At 48.1% G+C, this 12,690-nt stretch overlaps 1 protein-coding gene across 6 annotated transcripts in view; it reads right to left on the bottom strand.

Annotated features, from left to right (window-relative positions):
• Positions 1-12,690, bottom strand: part of slc12a7b (solute carrier family 12 member 7b) — a 68,198-nt gene that overhangs the window by 10,298 nt on the left and 45,210 nt on the right. For all 6 annotated transcript variants that reach the window (XM_064331278.1, XM_064331282.1, XM_064331279.1 and 3 more), the window contains exons 9-20: positions 11,050-11,217; positions 10,530-10,628; positions 10,168-10,225; positions 9,442-9,616; positions 9,235-9,353; positions 8,898-8,996; positions 7,276-7,395; positions 6,015-6,119; positions 4,112-4,280; positions 2,225-2,420; positions 1,040-1,209; positions 147-278 (exon numbers count right to left, since the gene is read on the bottom strand). In XM_064331278.1, the coding sequence (XP_064187348.1) occupies positions 147-278; positions 1,040-1,209; positions 2,225-2,420; positions 4,112-4,280; positions 6,015-6,119; positions 7,276-7,395; positions 8,898-8,996; positions 9,235-9,353; positions 9,442-9,616; positions 10,168-10,225; positions 10,530-10,628; positions 11,050-11,217 (1,610 nt within the window). The remainder of the gene's footprint in view (positions 1-146; positions 279-1,039; positions 1,210-2,224; positions 2,421-4,111; positions 4,281-6,014; positions 6,120-7,275; positions 7,396-8,897; positions 8,997-9,234; positions 9,354-9,441; positions 9,617-10,167; positions 10,226-10,529; positions 10,629-11,049; positions 11,218-12,690) is intronic.

Raw genomic sequence — 12,690 nt, 5'->3', positions numbered from 1 at the left:
CAGATTAGAACAGAGAGTAAGTACGCACTTTAAAAATGGTACCATTCCAGGTATTTGCAATAGGCCAGCGCAGGTACGGTAACATTAGCAGTGACATTAGCAGCCTCCAGGGCTTCACTGTCAGACCCTGCAGATGAGCTCTTTACCATTTCCACCACCTCCACTTCGGCGTCCAGCCGGAGGTGGTAGAGGAACATCTGCAGGTCCTTCTTCATCTGGATGCTGTTGTCGTCCATCTGAGCCACGGTGAAGATGCGCATCTTACACTTCCTCCACACCTGGGGGGAGGGGAGAGAGGGCGGGGCAGGGGGAGGGTGTCAGAGGGAAAGAGACGGAGGTAAATGGGAAGAAGTGTGTCATAATCATAAAAAGAATGGCAACAAAATCTCACGTAATGCAAATGTATTATTGAAATAAATTAGGCATTTTGTCTACATTTGCCCCACAAAGCACACTGCCTATTATAGGCTACAAGTGAAGAAAGAATATTTATAGCCCAGTCCAATCAGACTACAGCATTGTATCTATCAAATTCTGAAAAAACTGAGAACTAAAATGGGGCAGACGAGAAGGGGTGTGCAGGCGGCAGAGTGTTATGTTGCCTCGGTGCGGTTGCCCAACGCCTAGCCTGTGTGCTGTGTTGTATACTGTGCTGTAGCCTGTGTACTGTGATGCAGCCTGTGTGCTGTGCTGTGTACTGTGCTGCAGCCTGTGTGCTGTGCTGTGTACTGTGCTGCAGCCTGGGTACTGTGTTGTGTACTGTGCTGCAGCCCATGTGCTGTGTTGTGTACTGTGCTGCAGCCTGGGTACTGTGTTGTGTACTGTGCTGCAGCCTGTGTACTGTTTTGTGTACTGTGCTGCAGCCTGTATGCTGTGTTATGTACTGTGCTGCAGCCTGTGTGCTGTGTTGTGTACTGTGCTGCAGCCTGTGTGCTGTGTTGTGTACTGTGCTGCAGACTGTGTGCTGTGTTGTGTACTGTGCTGCAGCCTGTGTGCTGTGTTGTGTACTGTGCTGCAGCCTGTGTGCTTCGCTCTGTACCTTGTGCTGCCGGAGCAGGAAGGGCAGCAGCATCAGCAGGCCCCCGTCGTGTACGATCCACCACACGTCGATGGTGCCCTCGCTCAGCCGGTCCTGATTGGCCGGGAAGGTGTCGATGTTCTTGGCCACCAGCAGGGCCTGGTGGGCCGACGTGGTTTCCCTCACCGTCTCTGTGTGACGAGGGGACAGCGGTCACGGAAACGACACCCGGCTCTACACGTTCCCTCTCCTGTCATTCTCAGACCTCTTAAGCCAGGATCAAAAGTCCCGTCTTTACATCGTAACAAAAACGAACAACCCTGGAAAGCTGTGAGGTTGGCTATATGGAGCAGTTACATACAGCTAGACTTGTGAGGGCTTTTCACATGCTATGCTTATCAAAACTATCTTTACCGTTACTTTTTAAATATTCAACATTTTCCCCCAAAAACAAATGCAGTACACTCCTGCATAACCAACTCAACAGAACCAGAAGGGAGTTTGATAAATGCAAGCTCAGATAAACTGGAAGAAATTAAAATAAGCATTGCTGCTAATGCAATTTCAAAATGCAAATATGAGTAAATGAATAGACAACAGATGCAACAGGGGCTGTCTCATTACTGCACAGTTACAGTTAATGATGTGAATTAGTACAGTACTTTTGGAGATGGGTCACATTGGGATTCTGGAATGAGAAAGATTAATCAATCCTTATTTGACAGTATGTCATAATCACTCACATATGAAAGAGGGTGGTCCCGTTGTCCTAGCTTGCATCATTGTATCAGTGAACTGTACTGGCGTAAAATTCGGCACTTCCCCAGGTGGTTAATCTCAATCAGACATCGACACTGATGTTTATAGAGGGCGTCGGGTAATCCGGCAGGCTGTTTATGCGGGAGGCGGTTATGTGGGAGTTTACTGCGATTATCAGGTGAATTGCTAAATATCTGCCAGGGAGGCACCTGCCAAGCTGACTCGTGGCCACGCCGACCGTATCGCTTTCACCCGTTTTGTTTGAGCGTGGCTGCCGGCCAGCACCGCTCCTGCCCGTCATTAATCAGCGGCTGTTAACCACGCCTTTAACACGACGGGTGAAAGTGATCGCGAGCGTCGCAGGCCCTCTGTCCTCTCCCGTTACTGACTGCACCGCGGGGAAAGGTGTAGGGGGGAAAGGTGTAGGGGGCGGAGGCGGACTCGCACCGACAAAGCTCTTCCAGCTGGCCGAGTCCTCCCCCTGTTTCCAGTTGCTGGGCCAGGCCATGAGGACGGCGTTGTGCTTCATGCCCCCGAGCCCCGCCGACTGTATGAGGTGGGAGCAGCCGTCCCGCAGGTTGGAGGACACCACCACGTGGCAGAAGCCCTTGGTCCTCTCTGCGGCCATGGAGGACTTAATGTTCTGCACAAACCAGAGAGGAGAAACTTACAGACCAACGGCATCACTTCAGCCTGTTCCACTACTCCCCAATTCAATGAGGTCTAAGAAGACCAATGGCATCATTTCAGCCTGTTCCACTACTCTCCAATTCAATGAAGTCTGAAAAGACCAAAGGCATCATTTCAGCCTGTTCCACTACTCTCTAATTCAATGAGGTCTGAAAAGACCATCAGCATCATTTCAGCCTGTTCCACTACTCTCCAATTCAATGAGGTCTGAAAAGACCATCAGCATCATTTCAGCCTGTTCCACTGCTCTCCAATTCAATGAGGTCTGAAAAGACCATCAGCATCATTTCAGGAACATTCCAACACTCTCCAATGCGATGAGGTTTAAACCTGGAGCCTGGGACACGCTTCTACAAACCCCAGTATTTAACCGCCCCCTCGCAAGACATCGGTGACTTCTTCTCAATTACCTCTTTGAATGTCGCAACAAGCCTACGATTACAGAATACGCCGCTGAAGCCGGTTCCAGTTTGAGACAGATTTGAACCATGTTGGACGGATTTAAATTCATACCAATTTAGGAGGAAACCATATTTTACAAAATCCCTCCTGCAGTATGTGTTGAAGGATCTTTCTCCCTTGAGGCACAGGTGTCTAATTTTATCCAAAAAGAGCCAGTGTGGGTGCAGGTTTTTGTTTTAGCCCAGCACTATGTCACCTGAATCACAAATGAACAAATCATGGTCTTCAATCAAGACCTTGGTAAGTAGAATCAGGTATTATTGTGCCGTGTTAAAACAAGCACCTGCCCCCAAAACTTGTACTTTTTGGACACCCCTGCACTAGGGTATACATATATTACCTATTTGCATACTCAAAACATTTGAATGCACTCAAGGTGGTAAATGACCATACGCTAAATTCTCCACCACTTGTCAACAAACACGGTCTGAACAGGTTTCATATCCGTTTTGATAACCGAGATATCCCTCCCCCATGATGCACATAACTGCACGAGTGTGCTCTGCACCAAGTGCTTCAGGGAGAGCTGGCAGCATTCAACCAGCAAACCGTCTTTCCTCAGAAACCAACAAAGAACACTAGAACTCTACAGAAATGAACAGGGGAGAACACATGGAAAGCTGGAAAAATGAAAAGAAGATCTTTATGGATTTATCTGGATCTTATCTTACATTCAATTTGTTTCACAGATGTTTTCTTTTAAACTTGATTTTGTTGGCGCGCACAGTAGGCCTATAATCGTCAGGCATGGTGAAAGGTTTATAATCTTAAAACAACTTGTTCAGATTGGTCAAAGCCAAACATATTTCAAAGATACTTAATTTAATTTAAATTGCACTCTTCGAGATATGAAATTAAAATTAAGCTGCCCAGCTTCTTTGTTTAAAATGTCTCCCCTCATTCCCTTTGTTCTAAAATTGGCTTTTTTCTCAACGCTGCCAGCAGGGGGCTCTATTCTCTAAGGATAGAGCGTCTTCTTGTACGGGGCTATGTGGACTATTACTGTGCAGTATGAACATACTAGGAAAAGCAGAGCTGCCTATCTGATTGATTTACTACCGAGTTGGGGCTATTATAAATCCACCAGGCGCAGACGGACGGCTCGCTCTCGCCCTTGGCTCGCCCTCGCCCTCGCTCTCGCGTCAGGGAGAGGCGGTCGAGCGGCCGCGTGGCCTCCCTCACCTGCTCGGCCTTCTTGGACTCGGCCTCCTTGGTCATGTAGGTGCCCTCCAGCACGGAGCCCACGATGGTCAGGCCCTTGCCGGCCTTCAGCTGGGTGGTCAGGGACAGCAGCCGCGGGTGCTTCACCCCCAGCTCCGCGTCCAGGTTGAGCAGCACCAGCAGCTGCGGCCTGCAGGGGGAGACAAAGCCCTGAGTACAGGACCCACCAGCCCGCAAAATCACCCCAACGAGATCACCCAAATCCGCCACTGGCCCTTACATAACCACACTGCGCATTAAAGTGCATGCTGCGCATTTTTTCATTTAAAAAAAGAAGGCATATTTGATAACCTTTTCATGATGCCATTTTTGTAGCGATATCAATAAAATGTGTTTGTGTTCCGTGATTGCTCCTCTATATGCTCTATACACTCTTTACCACTGGTGGAGTCAGCTAAGACATGCACAGGAACTAGCACGCTAAATGCCAAAGCGCATAAAAAACAAAAAGTGTCTTTAAAATTGGATTTGAAACGTTGCTCAATATTACAGTGTCATTGTGATGACATTGTACAGTGACAACATTGTTGGTTGTCTCTCGGGAGTGTTCTTTCTCCAAAATAGGCTACCACTGAATAATCTTCTAAGAATACTAAGCACTTCATGTGCTCCAAGTAATAGATTCATTTTGAATGGAACTTGGGTATTTGGAGTGTGAAAACAGACTTTTTTTTTATCACAAGTCACCACTGATGTCACCAAATCCACCAAAACTGAAAAAAACGAAGGATAGCCGCTTTAAGGAAGTGCTGGATAATAACTGATCTACGCTGGGCCTGTAGAACAGCAGGAGCACAAAAAAAAACACAACTCGTGAGAAGGGTTAAGCACCGGGCCAAATTATCGGGGGTCCCCTCTGGGATAAAATGCATATTTGAGAGCGTGAGGGGTGGGCTGCAAAAATAGACGGTTACACCCTGCAGACAGGAAACATCTGGTGTCAAATTACAGTCCACGTGAAGCCGGTCCCAGACCAGGGGCCGTTTCAAGCGGATGAGCCAGCTCTGTGTCAGGCTGCCAGGCGTGCGGTGTGGAAAACAGACCCCAGCCTGTGGGCGAACCTTATCAGAGGAGAGTACAGACCGTTCCCTGCACACGAGCAGGCGTCGCCTTGGCAGCGCCGCCGCAAAATTCCAAAATTCCAGAAATGGAAGGGGGGACAAACAAAAAAAAAAACTGCGTTACCCTTCAGAGACTTATAGGTAATCTCTCTTGCCTCTCACATTTATAATGGAGCTTTGGGGATCAAAATAGAAGTGAAAGCAAATACATGTTCAGACACAGACTGTGAGCAATAACGTAATCCAACTCTGAGAGACAGACACACCAAGCAGGCTGGCAGGCAGGCAGGCAGGCAGGCAGGCTGGCTGGACTTGAGGTGAACTACCCCCTTAAGAAGCTTAAAACAGTGGAAATGTGATGAAAAAGAGGCGGATTTGCTGCCCGAGACCCCAGATGGCACAGCAGTGTGGATTTCAATGGGATCGGCTTGCCTGCGGTTTGGTGAAGCGAGGAGAGACAAAATAACAGCAACCTGGAAGGCCCATTTATAAACTGCCGATGGGCCACATCCTTCAGCAAAATGCCTTTTATTCTGCGACAGTGAATAATAAAAGAGGATTCGTGACAACAAAATGGAGCTGAACGGCCTACGCTTCCCTCCAAACTCCACTGTCTCTAACCGAGAGCAACGTTAGTGTGGCCTTTCTCTAAGTTCTGAATGCGAGCGCAGGCAAGGAGCGGGTGGGCGTCTGTTTGTGTGCTCCTGTTTGGCCCTGCTCAGGGACGGGGCGTGTGGACATTTCGGTTTGGGGGCAACGAGGCGCGCTTTTCAGGGTCGCGCGGCACGTTCCCACGGCCTCACCTCCAGTTCTTGGTGTGGGGCGGGGCCTCCTCCAGCCGGTTGAGGGCGTAGCGGGCGGCGTTGAGTGACAGGCCGCGGATCCCGTCGCCCCACTCCTTCTCTGCCCTGGAGACGGAGAGAACAGGCCCGGCCTCAGGAGACGGAGATCAGAGAGACCAGACAGACAGGACAGACAGAGCGGAGCGGGAAGCCCCTCGCACGCAAACTGAGCTTCAAAAAGAAAATGGCAGCGCTGAGGACAAGTGTAGGACGGCCTGAGAATCAGGCTCTCCTTACGCCAGCGCTCTAAAGGTCAGTCTGGAGAACAATCTGGAAATGTCTCAGCGCAAATCCAATTCTATTGAAGGATACGTTTCAAAATTAGATCTGTTTCTGTCACCACTTTGGAAAGGTAGTGCATGAGACATTGTCATGACATTTTGGTGAAATACTGTAGCCGCAAGCAGGGGGAAGATCACTAAATATATTTACAGCACTGGTTTTTCAGTGAGTGGTTCACATTTTATAGCCTGACTATTTCAATTATTTGAAAGTATTTAATTAATCTAACAACAGACTCCCAAATGTAATTAATTCCCAGACAGTGCAACCAGACAGTGTGGGCATGCTGGACAATTTATTGAAGAAAACAGAAGTGAGATTGCAAATAAATCTTTGATTTAACGTTCAGATCAGATCAGACTCCCAATCACGTTTACCCATTTTTATTTTCCCCATGGGAGAATAAACATACTCAATCCAAGAAGTGCATATGTGCATAGAGACGCACGCTCACACACACATAAACATCTTTGGAACAGATGCCTCTTCCACGACAAGTAAATCAGTATTGATGCCACTGCAGACTGAGTGTGCAGTAATACAGAAACTGATGCTCGCAGCCAGGAAACCCACTTGCTGATAGTGTGGTCCAGTGATAAATGCGTTTTCAAATCCTAATCCTATGACTGGTGCAGGGTGAACACTGTGTAAAGAGCCATTTACAGAGGGGTCTTAGCCGGAGGTGTTTTTATGACGTGAAGTGGCGTTCCGTTTAATTTCTTTAACCCTGAAAGAAGCTTATCGGTTTCCTGTGGCTTATCCGTTTCCTGTGGCTTATCTCATAGCAAGACTCACAGTAAAGGGAAGGATGGGTTTGTTGGGAAACATTTGGAATAACTTCCCTCCCATTTCTTTGCACTTTTCCAGTTCATCTGGTGCGTACTGGTGGACAGGGAGGTTGGTTGACTGCAGTGATTTTAAAACATTCTGCCATTCTTACCCTCTGTATTCAATATACTTGTAGATGCATCCAGCGATTAGCATGGCTATCAGAGCGTAGTACCAGGAGGAGATGAACATCAGGGAGAGACACAAACTCATCCCCACGAAAGACAGGGCCCTGAGGAAACAAGCAGAGACAGACTTATCAGCCAATTAAAGCGCAGCACACAACAATGGGACAGAACTCTACATTTTAAAGGCATACTATGTAGGAGTTTTACCTTGAAAATATAAACTAACCATGCTCGGTCATATCTATGATGTGCTGGCAATCTCTGCCTTTGCACACAGTTGCCGAATCGGGGATCCTCAGCCTATAATACTTCTTATAAAGTATGTTCGGGACATATCTGGGCGTGACACTCTTTCCTGTGTGCAGACGGGTGGGTGTGGCTACAGAGCCTGTGGGGCGGGATCAGGTTTCAGGGGAGCGTGTGTAGCTACAGTAGCCTGTTACTGCAATGGCAGAGGTGAAGTAGCACAAGTACAGCGAAACGAAGCCGACAGGGCTAGTTCACTTTGGAATCGCATTTCCTCAATGGCGACAGCTATCAAAATACGAAAAAATGAAAGTAAAAACGGTACAAGAACAGATACAAAGTATAAAAACGGAGGCGAGCGGGCAGGGTTGAGGACAGATGAGGAGTCTTTTTTTGATTGTGAACACAGAACCACAGCAAGGCAAACAATCTTGCATAGCATACCTTTGCAAGATTAAGCACTATAGATCACCACGGAACAAAACTCACCAAACACAACAGACCACCAGGAGATCATAGTATGTTTGCAGACTGGATGCCCACATGCTGATAGTGTGGTCCAAAGACAAATAAATTTTTGAATCCTAATCCCATGCCTGATGCAGGTTGTAGAACATTGTGTAAAGAGCCATTTAAGGCTCATAAAACTCTATAGGTCACCAGGAGCACAGAAGGGAATCAAAAAGCACTACAGACCACCATAATGTGACCAGAACAAAAAGTGCCAGAGACCACCTGAGAACTGATTTGCACAGAATTACAGAGACACACAGAATCAGAAAAAAAAAAAAGAAGCGGGCAGCCACATCTTCACAACGTGATGCGCTTATGCCACAAACGTTTTTGCAGAGCCATCGTGGTCCGGCATAGCAAACAGCCGACCCCCCGCTACCTTCTAAATCGGTTTCAGACGGATCTGTGTGAAAAGCAGGGCTCCCTCCTGGGTGAAGCACGGCGAGAGAAGGGAACAGCACAGCCCACGTACGGCCCGGGCCAGCGGAGTTCTGCGCTCTTAATCAGTGGGGGAGGAGGCCACGGCCCCCGGAGCGCAGCGGGGGCCCCGTTTACCTGCTGATTCAGAGCTACAGCTCATTATCCAGCAGCAGCGCACCGAGTGACTGTCACTGAGCGCCAGGCTCCCTGTGACAGCGTTTCTCCAGGGCAACGGTGCTCACAGGGGACGGCTTGTACTCAACAATTCATTACTGGGAGGCGATGGCGGGGAGGGCTGGCGAGGGTTAGCGATATTAGCGATGAGGCTGGTGATTACCATGGCCATGTATGGGTTTATTGCTGCTGCTGAGTTTAGTGGGAGAACAGCTTCAGATATCAGGGGATGCGTAAGAGGGGTGGGGCTCACCAGTGGTAGAACTTGAATCGGGGCCTCCAGTTGGGGGTGCGAAGCAGAGTCTGGACCGCGCACGCCAGGTTCACAAACAGGTAGCACATCAGGAAGAACCTGCAGAGAGGAGAACACGCAATACACACATCAAAACTGGAGAGGGAAAGAGAAAACGAGAGGGCACAGAAAAAAAGGACTGAAAAAGTGGAATGAAGAAAGAAGATGGCTGACTAGACCTCACATCCAGACTGATGAGATAGAGAAGACCCCTAAACCTAATGTAAGACATTTAAGAGAGACACTGAAAGAGAGTGTAGGGAAGAGACAGAAAGGGAGAGGGGGGGTTTACACTCACATGGACAGAATGGGGGCCACAGCGTCCAGAGAGGCGATGAGGATCCCGATCTCACAGATGCCGGCCGTCAGCAGCAGGGCCCAGGTGGGCTCCCCGTTGGCTTTGCCGTGACCGAACACCTGTGGAATGGGCCAATCAGTAAAAATTATTTTCCCAGCAAAAAACAATGTGCTTTAGTGCCAAGCAGGGAGGGTAGGGCGTGCCCACCTGCAGGAAGGGCACGATGCCGTCCCGCGCGATGGCCTGCAGCAGCCGGGGGGCGCCGGTGAGGCTCTGCAGCCCCGCCCCGCAGCAGGAGAAGAAGGAGCCGATGACGATGACCCAGGGGGACGGCCAGGACAACGTGCCAATCACCAGGTTTCCTTTCACCGAGTCTCCAAATCTGCAACATGCAAAAACACACACACACCACGAGAACCGCAGTGTCAAACACGGTTCACTGCGTGTCACTGCAGCCAGTCACCCTTCCTGCCTCTCTTCCTGTCCGACAGTGCTGCTGTGCCTGGCACTCCCAAACAACCCACATGACAGAGGGAGAGACTACGCACGAGAGATACACTACAGTTACACACAGCCCTTTCATGAATGTTTTATCATAACAGTTATGGAGGGGGTGGTGGACATGATTTGAGCTGTATTCTAGAGAAACCCCCAAATAGGCTATTTGAAAAAATTCTAATCTTTGCTTAAAATACTGAAAGAAGCCTGTGCAGGGTGTTACTTTTCAGGTCTGTGTGCTACAGAAATGGAAAAAAAATGTAAAATGAGTTTTACAAGGCTTAACTTAAAAAAATTTTTAAAAAATGACTCAGCACAATTTCACCCAAATACACCCCTAATGTTCTGTTAGAAACAACCATTTCCAGAGACTTTTCACACAAATGCTGAGCTCCGCAATTCTTTGCCATACAAATGCGGAAAAACGGTACTCACTTGTCTCTCAACACCACGCTCTCTATACAGGCACCAAAAAGCAAGACAGAGGAAATATCTGCATTATGCAATTAAGAAAAACATCCCCCCGGGTCAAAAGAGGTGAAAAAAAGATTCACGTCCACATTTCACAGCTGAGACTGATCAGGCACAGTCCACAGTGTCATACTTTGAAACAATGCATTCTTTGTTAATGACAAAGCTATTCATCAAATCGAAAACATAAGTTTGAAAGTGCTTGAGGGGTATCTACTACGCCCTCTTAAGCTAACTCGCATACTGTACATTCACACAACCGCCAGGAGTCTTTCTGAGACCAGTGGCAGGGTCCGCCGCCGTCACGGCTGCCCGCTGAAGGATACAGATGAAGGAGGTGGTTGCTATGGCCAGGATGGTCCCGATGGGAATGGATCTCTGGGCGTCTCTCAGGTCCCCTGAGCGGTTGGATCCAGCCATGATCCCTGAAACAAACATCAGGGGAGTCCGTTTCAGACACGGTGCTACACCGGCTGTGTGCGGTATGAATGAAGCATGTTCATGCAAACACGGGACAAAACGCGTTTCAATAAACAATAAACAAGCCATAACAGGCGTACTGTTTGGGTTTGGTTTTTGCAGTGAAACTAAATGAAACAATTTCTCAGATATTTTTCCTTTTTTTTTTTTTTTTTTACAGGTAGTTAGCTACGGTCATCTTACTCTTTAAGCTGTTACTCAGAATGCCTACCCCTTCTGTATGAATTACACACCACAACGTATGTCAATTTCAGCCATGCAGTGTTTCAGAACCAAAAGGCAGAAATAAACCCTGCCGTTTTACATAATCACACAGCAAAACAGATCCGCATATACGCAGGTACATGGCACAAGGCGTGTTCTCACCGGTCACAGAAGGAAAGTAGATTCCCACCAATAGGGTGAAGAAGGTGGCGATGTCATTGACGACGAAGGGCATGGAGACGTCATTGGAGCTGTCGGCTGCGGGCACGGAAGGATGGTTTTTCTTCTCCACCAGCATTCCGGCAGGCCCATAGTCACCCCACAGGTTATCTGTAAGACAGGACGACAGGGCTTTACTGGCTACTGCACAATACTGGGGAGACACACTATTTATGTACAACCCAGCAGGAAGACCAACGTTACTATGGTCACATGGACCATTGCTGTATGCGCCATGTCAAATGTAAAAAAGATTTACATAGGACATTAGGAAATTGTTTTTTGACCAAGGCATAAATCACAGCTCTAAACTAAAATGGAACTCTAAGAAAAGGAAAAGAAAAACGCCACCTCAAAACTACGTTAAAAAAAAACAATGTCCCCGTGGGTTTTGGGGGCCACTTAGGCAACTACATGTATACAGACATAAAGCAGAAATTTGTTTTGAAAATACTATGAAGAGAAAGCACGGCATTACACTTGCTTAACTGGCTTTGCGCAAAAGATGATGCTAAATATGGTAGTTGTCCTGCCAAAACAAGTATGTTTCCTTGCTGACTGGTTGGCAGGGACATTTAATGTATTGTATTACAGCTTAGCACGAAGGCTATATTTGCATAAAATCAAATTCCATTAGAATATTGTGTTCAGCTTTTTACAATTTTCACGTGAGAAAATGCGCAGTTATCACTGCATAGAGCCAGTATACAAGTCACATTGTGTTAGGGTTCATCATGTTTTACCGATTTGGGGCAGTGCCTGGGGAGGGGACAAAGGGGGCGTGACCAACTTGAGGGAGGAGTTTTGTTTGGCATGCGTTCTGTGTGGGTGGCTCTTACGGTGGCAAAAACACACACACAGTTCTTTTGTTTTGCTGAAACAGGTTTGGTAATTGGAATCAGCTGGAACTCCTCGGAGGCATTTCGGTATGTCCCCGATCGCATGGCACACAGTGTGTCACTTTCACAGCTGGATGGAGACAGCAGCGTAACGAGTGAGAGCGTGACCCCGCAGCAGGTCGCGCCCGGCGCAGCGCCGTTAGCGTGCGGTCCCGAGCGACAGCACGCCACCGCTCCGTGCACCCGTTTTACCTGTGTGACCGCGGGTTGCAAAAACGCTCGCGTGCCCCTCAGTATTTTGACTTGCAAACCGCAGAGAAAACACTGCCGCCGCTGGCACAGCCCTTTGACGTGCAAACACGACACGAGATGCAGCACAAGGCCTGCTGCCGCTCTCTGAGCAACTGTGTGCCAACACCGCTTCACTGAGCACTACTCCAGATGAATTATGTCCAAGGCCTTTTCTGATCTGATCTGCCAGACGTACTTGTAGTTTTTTTATCTGCAGGAAACATTTTTAAGCTAGACCGCGACGGTGCTGTTGCTTAGCCATTTCCGTAGTGATCTGTGACATGATCCAAAATGACAGGAACTTTCAGAAATCAGCAGAAGGAATTATTTGTGGTTGCCATTTTAACTAGTTAAAAGCTAGCTACATCGGAGCGAGTGATAAGACACATGAAGAAACCTGTTAAATGGCCCCAGTGGGTCTTTTTTTAAGGGGGGGGGGTTTTCGGGTGGCCCA

The sequence above is a fragment of the Anguilla rostrata genome, chromosome 4 (assembly GCF_018555375.3).
Source record: "Anguilla rostrata isolate EN2019 chromosome 4, ASM1855537v3, whole genome shotgun sequence".
Classification (NCBI taxonomy): domain Eukaryota; kingdom Metazoa; phylum Chordata; class Actinopteri; order Anguilliformes; family Anguillidae; genus Anguilla; species Anguilla rostrata.
The sequence above is the reverse complement of the archived record's forward strand: the minus strand, read 5'-3'. Positions and strand labels throughout refer to the sequence as shown.